The following is a 23,106-nucleotide window of genomic DNA, read 5'->3' on the forward strand; positions in this document are numbered from 1 at the left end:
ATTTATTTGGGTGGCCAAAAACAGTAACTTTCTTTAAAAATCCTTCTTTAACATTACATGTTTTTTTCACCATCCAATTTTATGTCCTTTAAATACTCTAAAACTGATTCAAATTAACTGTCCGAGTGCTGGAGTGATAAATACAATTGAATGTCGTTGGGGTAACAATGAAATGACACTCCTTATATAAACATGCATTTTGCTCAATAACATGACTATCTTTAATTTTAAAGTTTTTTTTTTTTTTTTTTTTTTTTAGATTAAGATTTCCCCATTATTTGTTTCTTTGTGTTTTTCTCTGGTTTTAGCAAAATTATGAAACATTTTGGGGCAAATATGCATAATAGTAAACCGAAACTTGAAGCTAAAATAGCAAATATCTGAACAGCTACAGTAAATTTCCCAGGAGAACTGACATAAGCTGGAATAAATGTGAGCCAGACAGCACAGAATATGAGCATACTGAATGTGATGAACTTGGCTTCATTGAAGTTATCAGGGAGCTTCCGTGCAAGAAAAGCTAAAACAAAACACAAGATTGATAGCAGGCCAGTATAACCCAGAACAGCCCAGAAACCAATAGCTGAACCCAAGTTACATTCTAGGATTATCTTTTCTCTGTAGTAGCTTGAATTCATATATGGGAAAGGAGGTGAAATTGTTAACCAAAGCACACATATAAGCACCTGCATTAATGTTAAAGAAACAACACTGAGTCTCTGTTGAAGAGGCCCAAACCATTTCATGACATTACTTCCTGGAAGTGTAGCCCTGAATGCCATTAACACCACTACTGTTTTCCCCAGAACACAGGAGATACAGAGGACAAAAGTGATCCCAAATGTTGTGTGACGCAACATACAGGACCACTCAGTGGGCCGACCAATGAAAGTAAGTGAACAGAGAAAACACAGAGTCAAAGAGAAGAGCAGCAGGAAGCTCAGCTCTGAGTTATTGGCTCTGACAATAGGTGTTTCTTTATGAAGATAAAACAAAAAAGATACCATTGCTGTTAATAACACGCCAATAAAGGAGAAAATACAAAGCACTATCCCCATTATTTCTGTATAGCTAAGGAATTCAACTACTTTTAACACACATCTGTCTTTGCTTTCATTCGACCAGTACTCCAAATCACAAGGAAAGCAGTCACTAGAATCTGTGAAGGAATTTCAATAAAATATTATTCCAATGGGAAATGCATCATGACGTCACCTAAACAATGGAGAGTATTACACTTCACTTTATCACATCTTCATGAGAGTTATTCAGCAAGTACAGTTTTACCTGTGCCATTACTGATTTCTCCCTCTGCACATGGAATGCAGTCATAACAGCAGACAGGTCTTCCTTTTTGCACAGCCTTCCTAGTGCCTGGAGGGCAGCTCTCACTGCACACGGACACAGGCAACTATAAGAAAAAAGTTTTCATAAAAGAGCCAAACAATGTTTCGAATTGTTAAATTATTTGCTTGAAATTGTGGAATAATTTTTCTAACTTTTACTCTGCTTTAAAATTGTCAGGACTTTTCATCTAAATGACTGTTATTCAAGTCAAGTCACCTTTTATCATGCTTTAAACAAAACCATGCTTTAATTGAAAAATTATTTCAAAGGAGCTTTACAGTGATAACAGAAAAAAATAAGCATTTTGGCTGTAGTTCAGCTCAGTTAATACAGTTCTGTTGTACAGATAATCAGTTATTAAATTAGTCAATTTCATCTATAAAGCAGTTCTGTAGAAAACATTGACATCATCATCCCTCTGAATTCAGTTCTCATACAACAATGTCAGTGCAGTTAAATCAGTAATATTGTTAAATATTAAGTTCTTAGATATTACATTTCATAATTCAAACAGTTATTTATTACCATTCAGTTATATATACCTGTCCACTATTTCCTGCCCATAGCACATGTTCCTGATTGACTTTAAGACGTTGCTCTGAAGGCAGTGAGCTGTCATAAACACCTACATGCTTAAACTTCAGACTTCCATCCTCAGCAGGCTGCCAGTTCACCAGGTCATATTTTGCCACTGGATCACCGCTTGCATCAAATAAAACTTTCCCACCTGTTTTAACAGTGATGCTCACATCTTGCATATATTCTAACACCTAAGTTGTAACCACACAAACATTAATTAATACATTTAGTTTTTACCCTTTTGTTTTTATGTATTTTTACCTTACTCCTACATACCTTTTGAGGTGTGGGACGTTCTCCTTTGCTGCTGTTGGTGAAGGACCCAAAGTCTTTTAACATATTATGTAGTGTATATGCGACTACATACACTGCAGTGTAAACGTTATGCTCTATTCGTAGCTCTGATATATCAGTATATTCATTTTGCAGCTCTGCCAGTCTCTCTTTTCCAGTGCACTCACTACTGCTGCTGTTTCCAAAAAAGCACAGAAAAACAGTTTCCCAGAATTCTTTTAAAAGTTTATTTTTGGGTTCTTGATCAGGATGCACATTCAGTAGGAACTCTCGCAGACCCACAATATGAGCATTTGGTATAGCAAAACCCACAGCTCCAGAAAGGAAACTGTATTCCTTTGTTTCTGCAAGATTTCGAGAAGTGATCCAGGATTCACTGCCAACCCACTGTATGCCCGTAATGTTGTGTTGTGCAAATACTCTAAGGAGGATGACAAAATCTCCAAATGCCATAAACGCCAGCACCACTCTGGCGGTGCCCTGTTTTATCACTTTAAGTGTCTTCAGAAACTGCTCTTCTGGGTCAGTTTTAAATACAGCCTCTGTATATTCAATACAAATCCCTTCTTTTTTTGCAGCCTCCTCAAATGCTGCAATGCCATTATTGCCATAGTCACTGCGGCTCCTCACCGTCCCAACCCAAGTCCAGCCAAAGTGCTTGACAAGCTGAGCCAGTGCTCTGCTTTGGTAATAATCACTGGGTATTGTTCTGAAGAAGGATCGATACCTTTTCCTGTTACTCAGGCATGCACATGTGGCAAAATGACTGATCTGCAATAAAAAGATGCAGAGTATAAAAATTCAGGTAATTTTTAAAATTCCTAATCCACTATACACCACCACTACTATACAAATAGCATTATTGGCATAAGCATACTACTACAATATAAAACTATTGCTTTCTATATTTTTTCAATAGTTGTTTTCAGTGTTTGAATGTGACTTGAAGCATACATTTTGTTGCATATTCCAGTTGTTCAACATAACAAGCAGCAGATAAGTAAGAGTTCTTACAATAGGTAAGCTGAATGGACCAACTACAGATGCCAAGCCAATGGTGGGAGAGGAGTTTGACTCTCCAATAATGGCATGAACAGCTGGTGGTCTAGAACAAGACGTATCACTTAAAGTCTCTTCATAACCATTCATCAAAGCCATGCCTGAGAAGATAGCCTGACCTATTGAACCACAGGAATCATATATCTTATAGCCCAAAGAAACACCAGGTAACAGTTGTGTGCTGTTATTAATCTCCTCAATAGCAAATATCAGTGTCTGAAGAAACTTAAATTCTCGCAAGTTCAAGCTGTGAAAATAAAGCATCCGTCAATTGTGTTAAAGTCTCCAATGAATCATTTCAAAGGCATTCTCTGTCATTTTTTTCTTACAGAGTCAATGCTATACAGACCTGCCACATGTTGTTTGCTCTGGTTTGGAAGTGAAATTATGGTTTTGTAAAACAGCGCTTTTGTGAAGTGAGAGAATCCCCCCAATGTTGATGTCTCTTTCTGTGGAAAGTAGAGGAAGTGCAGGCTGACCAAGCAGTCTGCAGACTTGTGCTGAAGCTGGTACACAGATCCCATCCACCACCAACATCAGTAGCAACAGTGACATAGTTCTCTTTGCCATGCCAATATGTATGCAGGGCAGGAACTTCTGAGACAGAACAATGGTAGCGGGGCCTTTTATTGTATCTTAAAATACCCTTTGGGGTTTGGCATAATTCATAATTTATTCTAGTTACATTTCTACACTCATTTAATTATGGAAGAAACATATCTACGGATGCACTGATACAAAATGTCTACACAGATTCTGATATCTGATTATTCGGAAAGACATCTGCTGATACTGATAATGTCTCAATTTTTTGTGCTAGGGAGTGGAGCCAATATTTGTATCTGTAACAATCTCAAAATTATTTATATCTGTATTTGATAAAACAGGAAGTGGGCGGGGGTTTAACCCTCTGGTCCTCTTTGATTAAGGGTCACACTTGTCCTCTCCGCAGTCAAAAGCATTAAAAAAATGGTTTTAACGCGTTTGCATGAATAAGAGTGTGCTCATACAGTATCATACAGTATAGTGTAACACCAGCCAAAGGATGATAGGAACAAAATGGATACTGCATTAATTGCATCTTATATTAAATATTATTTTTAACGTGTTAAACTGAAAATTACTACTTATTAAGCAAGTGTCCTGGGGTCTCATTTATAAAGCGTGCGTATGCACAAAAGGGGGCTGGAAACGTACGTATGCCAGTTCCTACGCAAAGGTTGTGATCTATTAAAAAAACTTGACGGGAGAATGTGTGGACCTCTAAGCAAACTTTGAGCTGTGCGTACACACATTCTGGAAACAAAGGGAATTGGCGGCACAGTTGGTGAAGTCTTGAACTGAAGTTAGATTGTGAACTGAAGTTAAATGTGAGAAGAACAATTATAAGAATTAATAATTTTCACTCCATTTCATACATTATAACCACATTATCATGAAGATGAAATCCAACAGTGTTATTTGTGCCGATTGTTTTAGGCTATATACATCTAGTAAAATCCAAAAGGAATTCAAAATGTATTTAAAAAATATATATAATAATAAGCGCTGCTTTACAGTCACATTGTCCAAAACGGGAGCAAGACGAAACAACAGTGTAACAACAGTGCAAAAACGAAATATTTACCCTAATGTACATATATCAGAAAATGTCAAAGTCTGCAAATACAGTCATGAAGCACAATCGCTCATTGGTCCTAACTATTACGTTGTTCATTACAAAACTATCATTAAGAACATTTTCATCTAAAATTTTTGCCTACAAATTTATTCTGTGATTTTGTCAACGACCAGTCTATTTGTAAGAAACATATAAAGCCTCTTGTGACCCGGTATGTAGTGCTTCAAGATGGCACTGCTGGCACTGTTGAAGGATTATACCAATGGCAGAATAAGAAGAGAACGTGTTTTCATTCAGGGACATTATCAGCAAAACTGCATGAATTTTAATTTATTTGAACTGATTCAAATTAACAAAATATTTTTAATTAAATTAACACTTTATTTTAAAAAATACCTGAGAAGTATTTTATACAATTGAGTTTTTATGGATATTTTGATAAATTTATTCTACAATATAAAAAGGATATTGAATGATTTTCAGCAATTAATGTGTAAGGCACAAATGGCCAACCTGATCTCACAGTTCCCTATATCGAGGGAACGAGCACTGCGTCGAAACGACGAATTGGGGATGCTCCCTAAGCATAAACGCATCCGAAGTATGAATGAAACTAGTCCAATCCTGATTGGTGTTACGTCATGACGTAGATGTGAAGGCATAACCGAAGCTATAAAGGGGAGGCTGGCGCATAGTAGTGTCAGTTATAGCTCTTCAGCAGTAATGCTGTGTGAAATTGTCTGTCTATTTATTGTTGTTTGTCCTATCATTATATATATGGCGACCAAGAGCTCTGAATTCAGGCAGTGTGTGCCTCCGTGCCCTCGTTTTATGTCGGGTGCGGACACACATTCACTCTGTGTTCTTTGTTTTGGTGTTCAGCATAATACAGCGGCCTCTCGAGGGAGCCTCTTGTGAGCATTGTGAGAAGCTGACACTTAAAGTGCTTCGCTCGCGGCTGGCCATTTTTAATGACGGCGGTCAGCCCCATGAACCCCGTGGCTCTGGACCCGTGGCCGCCGAGGCGGCTCGGCGTCGCAGATCATGGGGTTCACAACTGGATTTGTCAGCGGAGATTGAGACTGCCGAGACACTTTCTCAATCATCCGCTGACAGTTCAGATGATCGTCCTCCCCGTGTGGAAGCCCGCGCTCCGGCTTCTTCCCCCGCGTTGGACGGTCCGATGCTCGTGCTCTCTGGCCCACCAAGCCAAGATACATCCGCGTTGGTGGGCAGGGCATATATGGCGGCTGGGCGGGCTGGTAGTTCCCTGCATACATTATCTATCTTGCAGGCCTACCAGGCCGACCTCCTTAAGGATTTGGACGAGGGAGAGGGGCCCTCCCCGGAGGATATTTTAGAGCTCCGGAAAGCTGCCGATTTGTCTCTCCGCATCACCAAGGAGACAGCCCGTGCCATCAGCCGCTCCATGGCATCAATGGTGACTGTGGAGAGACATCTTTGGTTAAATCTGTCGGGATGAAAGAGAAAGACAAGACCTTTCTCTTAGACTCCCCGATTTCGCCTTCGGGTCTGTTCGGCCAGGAGGCGAAAAAACAATCGGCAGCTTTCCGTAAGTTCCTCCCTCGTCGTCCTAAAGGGATGGCGGCCCAGAGCGCTCTTGGGAAAACGATGTGGTAATCCCGCCGTCACTGACACTTCGGGCCACATCATTTTCCCAGGGGCAAGTGCTGTCCCAGTCGCCTCGAAAAAGACCTGCGACGGGACGACACTTGTCCCCACACACGGAAAATCGTTACCAGCTGCTCGCTGCCGGGGCTCCGCTTCAGGGGGCTGGGAACGAGATTCAAATTACACCCGAGGTCAGCCTTGAGAGGCTGACTCCCTTAGTAGATTATCTCGGCGCATGGAAATGCCTTCCGAATATATCAAAATGGGTCCTGCGTACTGTAGAGATAGGGTACAGTCTGCAGTTCGATCACCCCCCTCCAAAATTCAATGGGGTGACATGGACTGCAGTGGTGCCACAGCGGATTCGGGTAATGGAACAAGAAGTAAAATCCTTGCTGGCGAAGGGAGCCATAGAAAAGGTTCCGATGTCGGAGAGGGAGGCCGGGTTCTACAGCCGGTACTTTATAGCTCCAAAAAAGGATGGAGGGCTTCGGCCGATTTTACATCTAAGGTATCTGAACCGGTCTCTGAGGAGATTCAGGTTCAAGATGTTGACTCTCTGCCATCGTGAGTCAGATCCAGCCCGAGGACTGGTTCGTCATGATAGATTTAAAAGACACCTATTTCCATATATCCATCCTTCCATGCCACAGGAAGTTTCTGAGGTTCGCTTTCGGGGGCGAAGCATACCAATATAGTGTACTTCCGTTCGGTCTAGCTCTTTCCCTTCGCACGTTCACGAAATGCATGGATGCAGCTCTGGCTCCAATGAGACTTCAGGGCATCCGTGTACTGAATTATATAGACGACGATGGCAGTTCAACATCGAGATGTAGTCCTGTCACACATCCAGTGCTTGGGGCTGAGACTCAATACGAAGAAGAGTGTGTTGCAACCGGCCCAGAAGACGAGTTTTCTGGGGGTGGTATGGGACTCGATTTCGGTGCGGGTACAATTGTCCCCCGCACGAATCGAGACCACTGGGGAGAGCTGCTTTGACTCTCATACGGTGCACATCTAACCTCTGTGTCTCTTCCTTTTGCCTAGAGAGCGACTGACTTTGTTCCAGGGGAGTGTGGATCACCCAGCCAAACCAACGAAAACTCCCCACTCTTCACGGGGCAAGGAGGAAATGACCCCTCACTACAAGGCATTTCACTGGCACTAAACCACAGAGACTGAGCTTGTTTGCACGGACATTGACACTGATTTAGAAGAATAAAAACGCCCCTGGGCGACACTTCACTGCATTTCTGTGTCTGTTCTCCTCTCTTCCCGTAGTCAAGGGCAACATTGGTGGAGAATGCGGGCAGGAGACACTAGACACGAGGACCCCGGTGAGGCCACTTCTCTGCCCACCGTAGGGGATGTAATCCGGCATCTGGCTGAAGTGTCAGTCCATCAACAACAGTTGTCAGAACAGCTGGTGGCAGGACAAAACCGGGTGGCAGATGAACTGGTGCGGCTTCGTACAGATTATACCAGGAACCTCTTGGCGGATGTCCGACCTCCCGTGCCATCCATAACCCTTTCAAAAATGACAGAACAGGATGACCCAGAGGTCTTTTTGCACACGTTTGAGGTGGCTGCAAGGAGAGAAGGTTGGGACGAAGGGGAATGGATAACGAAATTAGCCCCCCTCCTCACAGGGGAACCCCAACGAGTTTATTTTTCTCTTCCCCCATCTCATTTAAAAAAATTATTGGTTTTTTTTAAAAACAGCTCCTGGCTCAGATATGCCTCTCTCCAGTCTGCGCGGCTCAGAAGGTCCACGATTGGGTTTATGATACGCGGATTCCCATTCGCATGCAAGCGGCCCAACTGAGCCGACTCATTAAACTTTGGTTAGAAGCAGACGGGGCCACTGTGGCAAATGTGATTGAAAAGGTCACCGTAGATAGACTGCTACGTGCCCTACACCGTCTCCACTGGCGCACTGTCGGGCTCCAAAATCCACATACAGTACCTGAGTTGGTGGAAGCTGTGGAGCTGTCTGAGGCTGCAACGGCAAGGGAGGCAGGAGAGAGAACCGCCTTCTTCCCCCGGAGAGGCACTGGAACGGCGAGGCATGAACAGCCCCCACAAGCCGGGGAGCCTAGTGGGGCCCGCTCGACCACCTGAACAAGATGAGCCCATGCCGACTGACCCAAATCCGCCGGAGGCCCGGGCCTGGATGGCGGGGTGTATTGTGCATCATAACGTCCCTGTCGGGGCCCCAGAGGAGGAGGTCCGGGTGAACGGCCGACGAGTTTGAGCCGTGTTGGATACGGGCAGCAGTGTCAGCCTCATTCAACCTCAGTTGCTGGGATCCACAAAACCAGGGAGATCCCTCCTCCCAATCACCTGTGTCCATGGAGATACGAGGTACGTCCCAGCCCAAACCGTCTCAATCTCTGCCTCCCCAGGAACCTGGATGGTTGAGGTCGGGGTGTTGAAGGACCTGCCGGTACCAGTCTTGCTCGGACGGGACTGGCCAGGCTTGGAGCCGCTCCTACGAGGTCGCAGCAATCCTGGCCGCCGGAGGGGAGGAGGCCGACCCCGGAAAATGAGAGCTCACCAGGCTTACCTGGCATCTGAAAGTGAGAGAGCAGGTGAGTCGTCCCAGACAAATCTTGAAGTTTTCTCTGATCTGTTTCAGCAAATCACAGGGAGCGGGTCTCTAGGAAGAGAACAACGGGAGGACGATCGCCTGAAGAACTTCTGCCGACAGGTCAGGGTTGTTAATGGCGCTGAACGCCAGCCACCTCCTCACCCCTCTCCACACTTCATTGTAAAGAATGACCTGTTATACTGTGTAGCTGAAAGACGGGGAGAGCTTAAGGATCTGCTGGTACTCCCACGTAGCAAAACCGAGATGGTCCTCCACCTAGCTCACTCCCATCCGCTGGCCGGCCATCTTGCAGCAGATAACACGTTGCAGCGGATAAGGGATCGCTTTCATTGGCCGGGCATTAATGCTGAGGTTAAACGGTTTTGCCAGTCCTGTGCAGTTTGCCAACGAACAGCTCCGCAGAGACCGCGTGGGACCACTGCCGTAGTCGGCACGAGGCCATGAGTACATTCTGGTTCTGGTAGATTATGCCACTCGTTATCCTGAGGCCATTCCCCTTCGACGGGCCACGGCCGCCACGATAGCACAGGAGTTGTTTGTTTTATGCAGCCGGGTGGGGATTCCGTCGGAAATCCTGACAGACCAAGGCACTCCCTTCGTCTCCCGGATCATGGCGGATCTGTGTAAGTTACTACAAATGAAACACCTCCGCACGTCAGTATACCACCCCCAGACAGATGGTCTAGTAGAACGCTTCAACCAGACCCTGAAGCGGATGTTAAAGCGAGTGGCCACGGAAGATGGACGCGATTGGGACCGAATGATCCCCTATGTGCTCTTTGGGATTCGAGAGGTGCCCCAAGCCTCCACGGGCTTTACTCCATTCGAGTTGCTGTTCGGCCGACAACCCCGGGGGCTGCTGGATGTTGCCAAAGAGGCCTGGGAACAACAACCTTTCCCCCACCGTTCGCTAGTGGAACACGTTCAAGAAATGAGGGAGAGAATTGATCGAATCATGCCCTTGGTCAAGGAACACCTGCTTGAAGCCCAACGGTCCCAGCAGCGTCTCTATGATCGGCCAGCGCAGCCTCGGGAATTCCTTCCTGGAGACCAGGTCCTGGTTCTAGTGCCGAATGTGGCCTGCAAATTTCTGGCGTCCTGGAAGGGCCCCTGCACAGTCGTTGAGCAGGTTGGCCCGGTAAATTACAAGCTACGCCAGCCTGGAAGAAGAAGGAGTGAGCAGGTATACCACATTAATCTCTTAAAGCGTTGGGTCCCGGAACGGCCAGCTGTAGCTCTGTCAGCAGACAAGGTGGATCCTGTGGTGGACATGAATCCCCAGCTTGGTCCACACCAAAAGAAAGACCTGGAGGCCCTGGTCAGAAGCTTCCAGGATGTGTTTTCCCGTTATCCGGGACGCACCTCCGTCCTGTCGCATGACATTCGAACGGCCCTACCGTGTTCCAGAGTCTCGTCGGCAAGCCATTGAGGAGGCGTCGTGGAGCCCTCCTCCAGCCCATGGTCCAGCCCAATTGTGCTAGTCCCAAAGCCAGATGGCACATTCCGATTTTGTAATGACTTCCGGAAGCTAAATGAAGTGTCAGAGTTTGACAGCTACCCCAAGCTCATCGAACGTCTCGGTAGGGCCAGGTATATCTCCACACTGGACCTAACAAAAGGGTACTGGCAGGTCCCCCTCTCTCCATCTGCAAAAGAGAAGACTGCTTTTAGTACTCAATCCGGGCACTGGCATTACCGGGTCCTACCTTTCGGGCTGCATGGGGCACCAGCGACCTTCCAACGACTAATGAACCAAGTGCTCCGATCACACCAGGCTTATGCAGCAGCCTACCTGGATGACGTGGTCGTCCACTCAGAAACTTGGGAGGAACATGTATTCCGACTAAGGGAGGTATTAAGCACGCTCCGTCGTGCAAGGCTAACGGCTAATCCTCAAAAGTGTCACCTAGGGCTCTCAGAGGCGCGCTACCTTGGTTATCGCATTGGAAGGGGACTGATCGAACCACAGGAAGAAAAAGTGAAGGCCATCAGGGAGTATCCCCGGCCCACGACAAAGAAGCAGGTATGGGCCTTCATGGGCTTAGCCGGATATTATCGTTGTTTCATCCCCGGTTTCTCTTCTCTGGCTTGCCCCCTTACAGACCTGACGAAGAAGGGCCAACCGGATAAAGTGCGATGGGATGCTGCAACGGAAAGAGCATTCCAGAGGCTGCGAGCAGCATTAACCTCTGCACCAGTGCTCCATGTACCAGATTTTTCCTTGCCGTTCACCCTCCAAACGGATGCCTCCGACACGGGCTTAGGAGCGGTGCTGTCTCAAATGGTTCAAGGAGAGGAACATCCGGTAACGTTCATCAGCCGAAAACTTACCCCTGCCGAAACAAGGTATGCAGCAGTTGAGAAAGAGGCCCTGGCCATAAAATGGGCTGTCGAGGAGCTCAGGTACCATCTTCTAGGTCGTTCCTTCACCCTAGTGACTGATCATGCCCCTTTGCAGTGGATGGCAAGGGCGAAAGACAGCAATGCCCGTGTCACCAGAAGGTTCCTGTCTCTTCAAGATTTCCATTTCGTGGTCAAGCACCAAACGGGCTCTGTCAATGGCAATGCGGATGCACTTTCCAGGATGTTCTCAGGCTGGTCTGGTCGGATCTTCCCCAACCCCTTCCTCCCAGGTGATAAGATCTGCATCGGTTCACAGGAGGCCCACCTTTGAGAATTGGGGGGGGGGGGGGGTGACAAACTAGTGCTGACTCCCTACTTGTCACCGGTAGCAACGCTAATTAGGACAACACCTGACAGGTCCCAGCTGAAGGGTGCACATCACGTACACTTTTAGGATGAAATCTACGCAATGTTTTATAAATGAGACCCCTGAACATTAATATAACTGCAAATGTAAAATATATAATTAAAATATAACTATTAATTCAAAAACTACTGAGAACACCAAATTGCTTGTAGATAAATAATGAGGTGTAATGATCCTTTTGCAGAGAGTTTATTAAATCATCAGGCAATACACAGCACAGGTAAACAGGCAGGGTCAATAACCAGAGTTGACTATCCAACTGAAGCAAACAAATTCAAATTATTAGTTTGGCAGAACCACAGAGGATTCCAACAGTAATCAGAAATGCTCAGAAAAGTACTCAAAAGGAATAAGACTTTACAACTCAAGCGTGTGCGGTTCAGATGTGCAGTATACAGTTATGACCGTAAAACAGTACCGTTTACTTGCATGTAAAACAGACTGTCATATGCAAAAGTTTGCAGACAAATTTTATTGGTGTTCAGAACAGAATAGCTCAGAACTTTAGTTTATTTTAATGTATGAAACCAATTAATTTTATTACATACTATGGCAAATACTTTTACCAAAATGCACTCTAAAGAACAGAACGTTTTCAGATGTTTTGTGCAACATTTATGTGTGGTAGGGAGCAGCCCCAACCCTCCCCGAAATATATAATTTTTTAATTAAGAAATTATGTCATAACTTTATGATTAATTTACACACACACACACACACACACACACACACACACACACACACACACACACACAAAAAGTATGCTTGTGTATTATAAATGTAGCTCATTGCGAATGATATATGGTAGTAAGCAGAAAACTAAAGCGTACTTTTGACTTAACAAGATAGCTAGACAGAAACGTTCAAAATTATATTCAAACATTTTAGTTATTTTATAACTGATTTACTATAGCTATGCATTCTGTAATGTGTTCCCTTTCAATGTTGTAATTTGACGCTGTGTCATGGCATTGATGCTATGCATCCGGTTTAAGAGATGAGGGACCTAAATCATATTTTTCAGGCATAAGGGTTTAAGATGCTTAGCCTCAAACTCATAGTGTCACAAGTCCAATTTGAGGATAAGTTTGGGGACGATAGATCTAAAGGATGCTTACATTTATATTGAGATTCTGCCAGAACAAAGGAAGTTTCTCAGGTTTGCCTTTATGTATGAAGGATATCAATATCAAGTTCTTCCTTTCAGCCTAGCCTTGTCCCCAAGTGGGTTACTGAAATATATCAATGATTGGCTGATACTAGCTCAATCAGAGGAGTAAATAAACCACAATAATTACTTTTCTGGGGGTTGTGTGGTACTTGACCACGATACAGGCACATCTGTCTCGTGCACATTTGATTTCGATCCTAACCACTGCAAGAAACATCAAGCTAGGTCAGAAGCTTTCTGTTAGAGAAGTTCAGAGGCTGTTATGTTCCAGGTCCACATTATGTGCTCTTCAACTTTGGAAGAAGCCAGGGTTACTCAACAGGGGCCTGACACTAGAGTCATGTTATCATCACAAGTGCCTCTCTCACAAGCTAAGGTGCAGCTCTCAATGGCAGACAAGCCATGGTCTTTCGTGGGGAACCTCATCTTTCCTGGCACAAAAACTGTTTTAAGATGTGGGCAGTTTTTCTAGAATTTCTCTGAAATACAGTGTTTTCAAAAAGATGGCCAGATTTTGGTGACCGCCTCCCATAGATACCTCTAGATACCTGTCCCAGTGCACCAACAGGCTAATGTTGCTAGTTTGAAATATATTTGTATGACATTGGGTCCATCTTTTTGAGACACCCTGCACTTCCTTCCACAGCTGATGGGCTACCATGTGTTGGTCCATACAGATGACACTATGGTAGTCTCTTTACATTAATCACCAGGGTGAGCTCCTCCATCAAGGCAGTATGTCCCCTCTGTTTTGCAGTCACACCTCCAGCTCCTTTCAGGCTGGACACCATGGTGCAGGTGTGGCCTAGGCTACGTTTTGGCCTGTAAGATTTAGATCCAGAGAGATCTTCCCTCACAAGTTATGGGGATAATATTTTATCCCTAGCTAGAGATCTGAAAGAGCTCTCTTAGATTCTGGTCTTTAGTTGAGGTTGCAAAAACCATTATAAATCCCTTCCACTTGGAAATGATGTGCCCTGGAAATGCAATTCTCTGTATCATGGTGTAACACCATGAGGTGAACAAAGATCTTGATCCAAGGCTTGATCCAAGTCCACTCTGCACTCAACAATTGTCTGTGTTTGTACCTTTTGGAGAGGTTCTGTTATCCTGGGCATGACGACATTGGCATTAAAGTTCCCATAGCGTCAACGCATAATGCAGCATAGAAATTTCACTTTGAAGGGGAACATCTCAGGTTACATATGTAACCTGGTAATACGTGCAGCTTTAGAACATCAAATTAATAAGGAGAATGCATGACATTTTTACTTATATCAATGTATAATGATAAAAAGCCATTTTAATCAGAGAACCCTTGAAGAAACTTTACCCATCAAAAGTTTTTTAGAGTTCATGTTTGGTTTTAGTAAAATTATGTAGCACTTAGGAATGAATATACAAAACAACATTCCATAACTTGATGCTAAAATAGCAAATATCTCCACTGCTACAGTGAATTTTCCAGGAGAACTAACATAAGCTGGGATAAAAGTGATCCATACAGCACTAAATATAAGCATACTGAATGTAATGAATTTGGCTTCATTGAAGTTATCAGGCAGCTTGCGAGCCAGAAAGGCTAGAACAAAGCACAAGACAGCCAATAGGCCAATATAACCGAGCACAGCCCAGAAACCAACAGCTGAACCTGAATCACACTCAAGAAGGATTTTGTCGTTGTAATTACTTGTGTTTTTTTTGGGAAATGGGGGTGATATTGTTAACCAAAGGACACAAATAAGCACTTGTATAAGAGTAAAGGCAAAAACACTAAGTCTCTGTTGAGGAGGCCCAAACCATTTCAGGACATTATTTCCTGGAAGTGTAGCCTTGAAGGCCATTAACACAACAATTGTTTTCCCCAGAACACAGGAGATACAGAGGACAAAAGTGATCCCAAACACTGTGTGACGGAACATACAGGACCACTCAGTGGGCCGACCAATGAAAGTAAGAGAACAGAGAAAACACAAAGTGAGTGAGAAGAGCAGCAGGAAGCTCAGCTCTGAGTTGTTGGCTCTTACTATTGGTGTATGTCTGTGGTAGAAGAAAATAAACCCAATTGTGATTGTGAGACATCCCCCACACAAAGAAAATGTCACTAGAATATTGCCCATTACTTCTTTAAATGTTAGGAATTCAATTTTTTTTAGTTCACATTGTGTTCTGTTCCCATTTGATTTGTACTCGAGAGGGCATGGAACGCATGTTACTGCATCTGAAAGCATAGATAAAATAAAGAGAGTAAAACATAATTTCAAGACAACGCAAAACCATACAGACTTTGGGTTGACCACACAGAAACATGACGAGTATCACTGCTAATGTGAGAGGCTTATTAATCTCACTTGTGGTGTTGCTGAACTCTCCATCCGCACAGCCGATGCAGTCAAAGCAGCAGATGGGTTTTCCTTTCATGAAGGCCCTGCGAGTGCCTGCAAGACAGGTCTCACTACACACAGACTTAGGGACCTATAACACACACACACACACACACACACACACACACACACACACACACACACACAATTATACAGTTTGCACTATATAAAATCAATGTGCACTAATCTATGTAGCATAAAGATTATGACAGATTATTATTATTATTAACATTTTTCTGGTTTCTTGCCCAGATTGCATCAATGTCATCTTTCAGTTGAATCTGTTGTCCCTCTGGCTTTGATGCGTCATATAAGCCAATTGATTCAAATGTTATTATTCCTTCAAAGTTCATCTGCCAGTTAACCAGCGTATAACGTGCAACTGGGTCACCACGATCATCAAAATAAACGTTTTCTCCATTTTTGGTTGTAAAGTTCACTTGGGTCAGATAATGCAGTACCTGTAAAGAAAAGTGGAATGATAATACCCATGGTCTTTGAACATTAGGATTTAATTACAGAAAATTACAGGGGAGGAATTCAAAAGAACACACCTGCCATGGCTGTATTTTTCCATGCTCTGCACAAGTCTTATTGGAGAATGGCCCCTTCCCTTCCTCACAAGTCAACAGTGCTTCTATTGCATGAGCGACAGCATACACTGCTTTGTAAACATTGTTTAGAAGACTAGCATCAGACACATCTGTGAAACGTGTGTTCGTATTAGCTAGGGACTCCTCTCCATTGCATATCTTAGAGGCATTGTGTGTGCTTGGATTTAAAATGCAGTCAAACACGCTTTCCCACAGCTCAACCAGTCCTGTGTTACCTAATCTTGAGGAGGGATGGCTACTCACAATAAACTCCCTCAGTCCAGGAATGTATGCATTTGGCACAGCAAAGCCTATTGCTCCCCCTACCACAGCATAGTTCACTGGGGTTGCTACATATCTGTAAGTGATCCAACCCTCACTTCCAACCCACTGATAGCCAGTTACATTTTGGGAGTAAAGCTCATTTATGAGAATGTCTAAATCATTGCCATCTGCAAAAGCTACAATGACTTTAGATGTTGATTTTTTAATTATGTTTGTGACTTCCAAAAACTTATCTCTTGAATCAGTTCTGTAAATGGCCACAGAGTATTCGACACAAATGCCTTCTTTATCTGCTGCTTCTAAAAAAGTGGCCATTCCATTGTTGCCGTAATCTCCCCTGCTTCTCACAGCCCCAACCCAGGTCCAGCCAAAATACTTGACTAGTTTAGCCAGTGCTCTGCTCTGGTAGTAATCACTGGGGATAGTCCTGAAGAAGGATGGATAATGCTGTCTGTTACTTAGACATGCACAAGTTGCTGAATGGCTAAGCTGAAACGAGACAACATTTAAATTATTAGGCTTGTCTATTAAAACTGTAATAGAGGCCTGGCATTATTAGCAGTAGACCCAAAACTGTGTTTACACATGTAAATCCTTAATTTAACTCATTATTGTAAAATGACAATAATGTTTATAATGTTTGTGATGTTTAAACATGGTTAAACATTCCAGTAATTATATCCTGGAGACCCAGAACAACAATTTCATCATTATAACAGATTATAAATAAAACACAAATTTAAACAAATAAATTTGATCACATTTCAAGAAATCTCTCAATCTGCACACACATTCATTGAATGACTTACCACAGGGATTTTAAATGGACCCATGGTCCTTGCAATGTCTATTGTGGATGTTGATGTAGTGTCTCCAATCACAGCTTGCACAGTAGAGGGACTTACACAGCTCTCTTCTGATTCCATTTGTCCATTGATCAAAGCTAACGATGCACCCATGGAGAGAGGGATACTTGGGCAAGAGCCATAGACACGGTAGCCAAGCACAAAGCCAGGAAGAAGATCTGTGCTGTTGTTTATTTCCTCAATGGCAAAAATCATTGTCATTGCATACTGAAGCTCTCCAGGATCAAGACTGAAAAGGGATGGTAGGTTTGTTTTCTTCAGTGAATCATCCAACACATTAGTTGTTGCTGTCATTATATTACATTATTTTTTTTGTAAACAAGTCTTTGAGTATTATGGAACAAATATGTTCACTATCTTACCCACTACACCGGATGTTTCCTGGGTTGGTTGTGAGTGTTGGATTTACACCAACTGGATTTTGGTGGAATGAAAAAATGCCCCCAATAGAGACATTGCCTTCTTTTGAGAAATGAAGGAGTTCATCTGTCCCATAAGCTTTACATTCAAGTTGTGCAGCACTCACAGTACAGGAGATAACCATCAAAATGGTTTCAATCAACAGCATGACTCTGCAATATGTCAATGACTTTTTAAAGTTAAGGTTGTGTGTTAAGTAAATCATTTGCTTATATATTGTCTTCACATGAAACATTAGGCTTAGGCTTACATAATGCATGTTTACCATCTCTGCCCAATAAGACAAGCAATTAAGGTGACAGACAGAAAAACAGTGCAATAAGCTTTGTTTTGCTTTGGTCCAATCCCAAACCTCCTTATCCTTATGTCAGTAATATGGAAAACACTAAGAAATATATATCTTAAATAAATTATAAATTATAAACAGCTGTCTTAATTCTATCCTATGTTTTACTCCTTTCAAGACCACAATAATTAAAACAGCTGATATAAGAGGTAAAAAAAAGAAAAATAAAAAAAAAATTAATGAAGCTGATCCAGGCAGACAGAAGTATACAACTATACTTGAGTGATGCTCACAAAGAGAAATCCATCAAATGAACCAAATGAGATGAGTCAAAATAAGATTTAATATTCTGTAATTAAGCCCAGATTTTTCTCTTAATACATTATTTTAACTGGGAAAGTATACCATAGGCTACATGCATTGTTTTTATTGTGGGAACAAAATGGGCATTTGCCTTCGCAATAAAAATAATTATAAGGGACTAAAGAGAATGGGGTCTAAAATATTGTGATGACTCACAAGCTTGCTGCATTAACAAACAACAATAGAGTTGATATGAAGAACCAGAGACAGAGAAAAAAAAAAAAAGATTGATAGGCACATTTAAAACATGGGTTCACAAAGTTTTGAAACATGTATGCATATTTTTTTTTTTTAAATTAGTGCTTCTGAATATACAATAAAAAAAAAAAAAAAAATCAAATAACTTAAGGGGTTAGATCACCCAAAAATGAAAATTCTGTCATTAATTAGTTACTCTAATGTCGTTCGACACCCGTAAGACCTCCGTTCATCTTCGGAACATAAATAGAGATAGCTCAGAAATGCCTCCATTGAGCCCAATGCCATTTCTCTCAAGACCCATAAAAGGCACTAAAGATGTCGTTACAAAGTCCAGTGGTTCTACAATAATTTTATGAAGCAACAAGAATAGTTTGTGTGTGCAAAAAAAAACAAAGACATATAGTGATATGCCGATTTCAAAACACTGTTTCGTAAAGCCTTGTAGCATTTTGAATCAGCGTATCGATTTATGATTCGGATTGCGTGTCAAACTGCCAAAATCCTGTGACTTTCACGAACCGAACCATTGATTCTATACACTAATTCATTAAGCGTCAAGGCTTTACGAAGTGGTGTTTTGAAATCGGCCCATTACTATACAAGTCGTTATTTAGACAAAAACTATTCTCGTCGCTTCATAAAATTATCGTAGAACCACTGTAGTGAGATGGGCTTTGTAAAGATGTTTTAGTGCCTTTTATGGGTCTTGATAGAGGAAATTACATTGGTGTCAATGGAGGCTTTTCTAAGCCATCGGATTTCATTAAAAATATCTTAAAGTGTTAGTTTACCCAAAAATGAAATTTAATGTAATTAATTACTCACTCTAATGTCATTCCACACCCGACCTCTGTTCATCTTCAGAACACAGTTTAAGATATTTTATATTTTAGTCCAAGAGCATATGCAGTCTATGCACACTGTACTGTCCATGTCCAGAGAGCTAATAAAAACATCATCAAAGTAGTCCATATGTGACATCAGTTAGTTAATTAGAATCTCTTGAAGCATCGGAAATACATTTTGGTCCAAAAATAACAAAAACTACAACTTTATTCAGCATTGTCTTCTCTTCCGTGTTTTGTATTCAATACTCAAATAAAGATTCAAACGGTTATGAATCAGCGTATTGATTCATGATTCGGACCACGTGTCAAACTGCCTAACTGCTGAAATCACGTGACATTGTCGAATAATATATAAGTCGTAAGTGGATCAAGCACAAATTATGAAAACCTGTCTTTTGTTGCAGTTATTGGCATGGAGAGAGAATATATGCTAGGAGGAAACAAGGACAGAGGAGAGAGAGCGCTGGAGACGCACTATTACTCGCTGAGCGCTGGAGGCGCTATTACGCATCTTCTGAATGAGTACTGAATCTCCTGATCAAAAGACACGCGGGTAAAATGTAAGCGTAAAAGAGCGATCGTATGTAATCAAATGCATTGGAAAAATTATGTGATCATCAACATTAAACATCAAATCTAAAGCCTAATGTAAGTGAATGAAATGTGGACCCAGGACGAGCTACAGGACTGTGCAAGCATTAGGAGTGTTGATGGACTCGATCTACTCTATCTGTGTTTGATCATCACTCTGAATCTGATCTGGAAAAAACATGATTTTGTGATTTTTTGTTCAAGATGTTGCTTTTTTTAAATGAAACTTACCAATATTCAAGTGTTGATATAAAAATAATACAATAAGCTAGAATAAAACTTTTTTTTATGTTTAAAAGATGAGGATCAGTTCTTTCTTTTGATATATTGCATGCTCAGATATTCACAAAATAAAATATTCTATGGGCTATTAAAGGTCCTGTTCTTTGCGATCCCATCTTCAAACTACTCTATCTGTGTTTGATCATCACTCTGAATCTGATCTGGAAAAAACATGATTTTGTGATTTTTGATCAAGATGTTGCTTTTTTTTAAATGAAACTTACCAATATTCAAGTGTTGATATAAAAAATAATGCAAGAAGCTAGAATAAAACTTTTTTTTTCTGTTTAAAAGAAGAGGATCAGTTATTTCTTTTGATATATTGCATGCTCAGATATTCACAAAATAAAATATTCTATGGACTATTAAAGGTCCTGTTCTTCGCGATCCTATTTTCAAACTTTAGTTAGTGTGTGATGTTGCTGTTAGAGCATAAATAATACCTGTAAAATTATAAAGCTCAAAGTTCAATGCCAAGCGAGATATTTTATTTAACAGAAGTTCCCTTTCAAAGCCTTCAGCGAATGGCCGGTTTGGACTACATCCCTGCACTTCCTGCTGTAATGACCTCACTAGAACAGTTTGTTGACAAACCCTCTGCCCACAAGAATATGCAAAAAAGGGGGCGTGATCTTATTTTGGTGGTCTAAATACTGGTGAAAATGGTCAAAAACCCTTGCAGTGGCTGGCAACTTTTTTTTTAAACGCTGGCGGGGAAAGAGTTAAAAATGAAAACTCTTATTTTAAATTGCAATAACATTACACAATGTTACTGTTTTTTCTGTATTTGTTATCTATTTATATCAATCAATCAACTTTATGTATATAGTGCTTTTACAATGATGATTGTTTCAAAGCAGCTTCACAGTGTTGAACAGGACAATATGCCAGCAGCCATATCACCCTGTAGCCCAAGACTGGTTTCACACTGAAGCTAAGCAGGGCTGAGCCTGGTCAATACCTGGATGGGAGACCAACTGGGAAAACCAGGTAGCTGCTGGTAGAGGTGTTAGTGAGGCCAGGAGGGGGTGCTCATCCTGTGGTCTGTGTGGGTCCTAACACTCCACTATAGTGATGGGGACACTATACTGTCAAAGAACACTGTCTTTCGGATGAGACGTTAAACCGAGGTCCTGACTCTCTGTGGTCGTTAAAAATCCCAGGATGTCCTTCGATAAAGAGTAGGGGCGTAACCCCGGCATCCTGGCCAAATTTGCCCATTGGCCCCTTTCCATCATGGCTTCATCACTCTCCTCTCCTCTCCACCAATCAGCTGGTGTGTGGTGAGCGTTCTGGCGCAATATGGCTGCCGTTGCATTATCCAGGTGCTGCACATTGGTGGTGGTTGAGGAGATTCCCCCTTCTATGTAAACGCGCTTTGAGTGCCTAGAAAAGCGCTATATAAATGTAACAAATTATTATTATTAATATTGAAACAAAAATGTATTTGGCTGTACAGTCGTTCTGGAGAAAACGTCTCAGGTAACGTATGTAACCATGGTTCCCTGAGAGGGAATGAGACGCTGCGTCGGAACGCTAGGAGACGCCTCTGCGTACCGTGTCATGAAGCCCTTGTGTAATCAGTCCAATAGCGGGAAGATACGTCACAGGCGGGTGACGTCATCCTCCAGGAAGCTATAAAGCACACCTGGACCAAACAGTCACTAGCTTCTGGAAAAGCCAAACAAATCGATCACAGGCATGCCGGGAGTATGGCATCGTGATGCAGCGTCTCATTCCCTCTCAGGGAACCATGGTTACATACGTTACCTGAGACGTTCCCTATCTCGAGGGAACTTCGAGCTGCATCGAAATGCTAGGGGACCTCAATACCCACGCCGCCAGAGTCCCAAATGTCTGTATGTGTGAATCAACCCAGAAACACCCGGGACCCCGGTGTAGAGGCTACGTCTAGATTGTAAAACCTCACAAACGTATGCGGAGAGGACCACCAAGCCGCATCACATAACTCTGACAATGAAACTCCTGAAATAAGAGCCATAGAGGCAACCATACTCCTAGTGGAGTGGGCACAGACCCTCATAGGTGAAGGATGTCCGGCCGACTCATAAGCGAGCGAAATAGCCTCGACTATCCACTTGCTAAGCATCTGCTTTGAAGCCGGTTTTCCCTTGCTCAGGGACCCAAAACACACAAACAACTGTTCTGACTTTCGCCACAGGGCAGCTCTGTGGACATATGCATCTAGGGCCCTGACCGGACATAGCAGGTTTAGCTTCTCTCTGTCTTGACTAGTGAACGAAGGCAGACAGAAAGCCTGCGGCATTACTGGTCCCAGCACGTTAGTCGGGACCTTGGGAACATATCCTTCCCTCGGGAAGAGAAATGCTTTCACCATTCCTGGTGCAAACTCAAGGCAAGAGGGTGCCACTGATAGAGCCTGTAGGTCTCCTACTCGTTTCAGTGATGAAATCGCTAGAAGAAACACTGTTTTTAGTGTGAGGAACTTTTCTGACACTTCCTCTAATGGCTCGAAGGGAGCCAACATAAGGCCTTCCAAAACTATGGCCAGGTCCCAAGTAGGCACCCTCGAGCTTGCCGCAGGTCTGAGCCTCAAGGTACCATGGAGGAAACTCGTGACCCACGGGTGTCTCCCTAATGATGCGTTACCTAATGGATTATGATAAGCAGATATTGCCGACACATATACTTTCAGAGTCAATGGGGATAACCCTGCGGAGAATTTTTCTTCTAGGAACTCGTGAACTGAACTGACCGCGCAGTTAACAGGGTCCAAAGCCTGGTGCGTACTCCAGGCAAAAAACTCTCCATTTGAGTGCATAAAGTCTCCTTGTGGATGGTGCTCTGGAGTGCAACATGGTCTCTATCACCTCAGTAGATAGACTCGTGTTTATGAACTGGGCCCCCTCAGGGGCCAAGCC

The 23,106-nt window shown here is 42.8% G+C and overlaps 2 protein-coding genes across 2 annotated transcripts; both read right to left on the reverse strand.

The window, feature by feature from the left end:
- Window positions 1–260: 260 nt before the first annotated feature.
- Window positions 261–3,849, reverse strand: LOC137043546 (extracellular calcium-sensing receptor-like). Its single transcript, XM_067419845.1, has 6 exons — window positions 3,629–3,849; window positions 3,235–3,526; window positions 2,203–2,991; window positions 1,890–2,117; window positions 1,288–1,411; window positions 261–1,159 (listed from the first exon to the last, which is right to left on the reverse strand). Exons 1-6 carry the CDS (start codon window positions 3,847–3,849, stop codon window positions 261–263), a joined length of 2,553 nt encoding a protein of 850 aa, XP_067275946.1.
- A 10,542-nt stretch (window positions 3,850–14,391) lies between these two features.
- Window positions 14,392–17,780, reverse strand: olfcj1 (olfactory receptor C family, j1). The gene is made up of 6 exons (XM_067419844.1): window positions 17,575–17,780; window positions 17,156–17,441; window positions 16,023–16,835; window positions 15,699–15,929; window positions 15,436–15,559; window positions 14,392–15,305 (listed from the first exon to the last, which is right to left on the reverse strand). The coding sequence occupies exons 1-6, from the start codon at window positions 17,778–17,780 to the stop codon at window positions 14,392–14,394; spliced, it is 2,574 nt and encodes an 857-aa protein (XP_067275945.1).
- Window positions 17,781–23,106: the final 5,326 nt, after the last annotated feature.

This window comes from Pseudorasbora parva, chromosome 16 (assembly GCF_024679245.1).
Source record: "Pseudorasbora parva isolate DD20220531a chromosome 16, ASM2467924v1, whole genome shotgun sequence".
Lineage (NCBI taxonomy): Eukaryota > Metazoa > Chordata > Actinopteri > Cypriniformes > Gobionidae > Pseudorasbora > Pseudorasbora parva.

Bases quoted from the DNA above. Each gene is read 5' to 3' on its own strand.
- LOC137043546 (XM_067419845.1), bottom strand. From the start codon at position 3,849: ATGGCAAAGAGAACTATGTCACTGTTGCTACTGATGTTGGTGGTGGAT. The intron at 3,527-3,628 runs GTCTGTATAGCA...TTATTTTCACAG, and splicing joins GAGCAAACAACATGTGGCAG to CTTGAACTTGCGAGAATTTA. The intron at 1,160-1,287 runs GTAAAACTGTAC...ATTCCTTCACAG, and splicing joins AGAAATCAGTAATGGCACAG to ATTCTAGTGACTGCTTTCCT.
- olfcj1 (XM_067419844.1), bottom strand. From the start codon at position 17,780: ATGCTGTTGATTGAAACCATTTTGATGGTTATCTCCTGTACTGTGAGT. The intron at 16,836-17,155 runs GTAAGTCATTCA...GTCTCGTTTCAG, and splicing joins GTCCATTTAAAATCCCTGTG to CTTAGCCATTCAGCAACTTG. The intron at 15,560-15,698 runs GTTAATAATAAT...TGTGTGTTATAG, and splicing joins GGGCAAGAAACCAGAAAAAT to GTCCCTAAGTCTGTGTGTAG.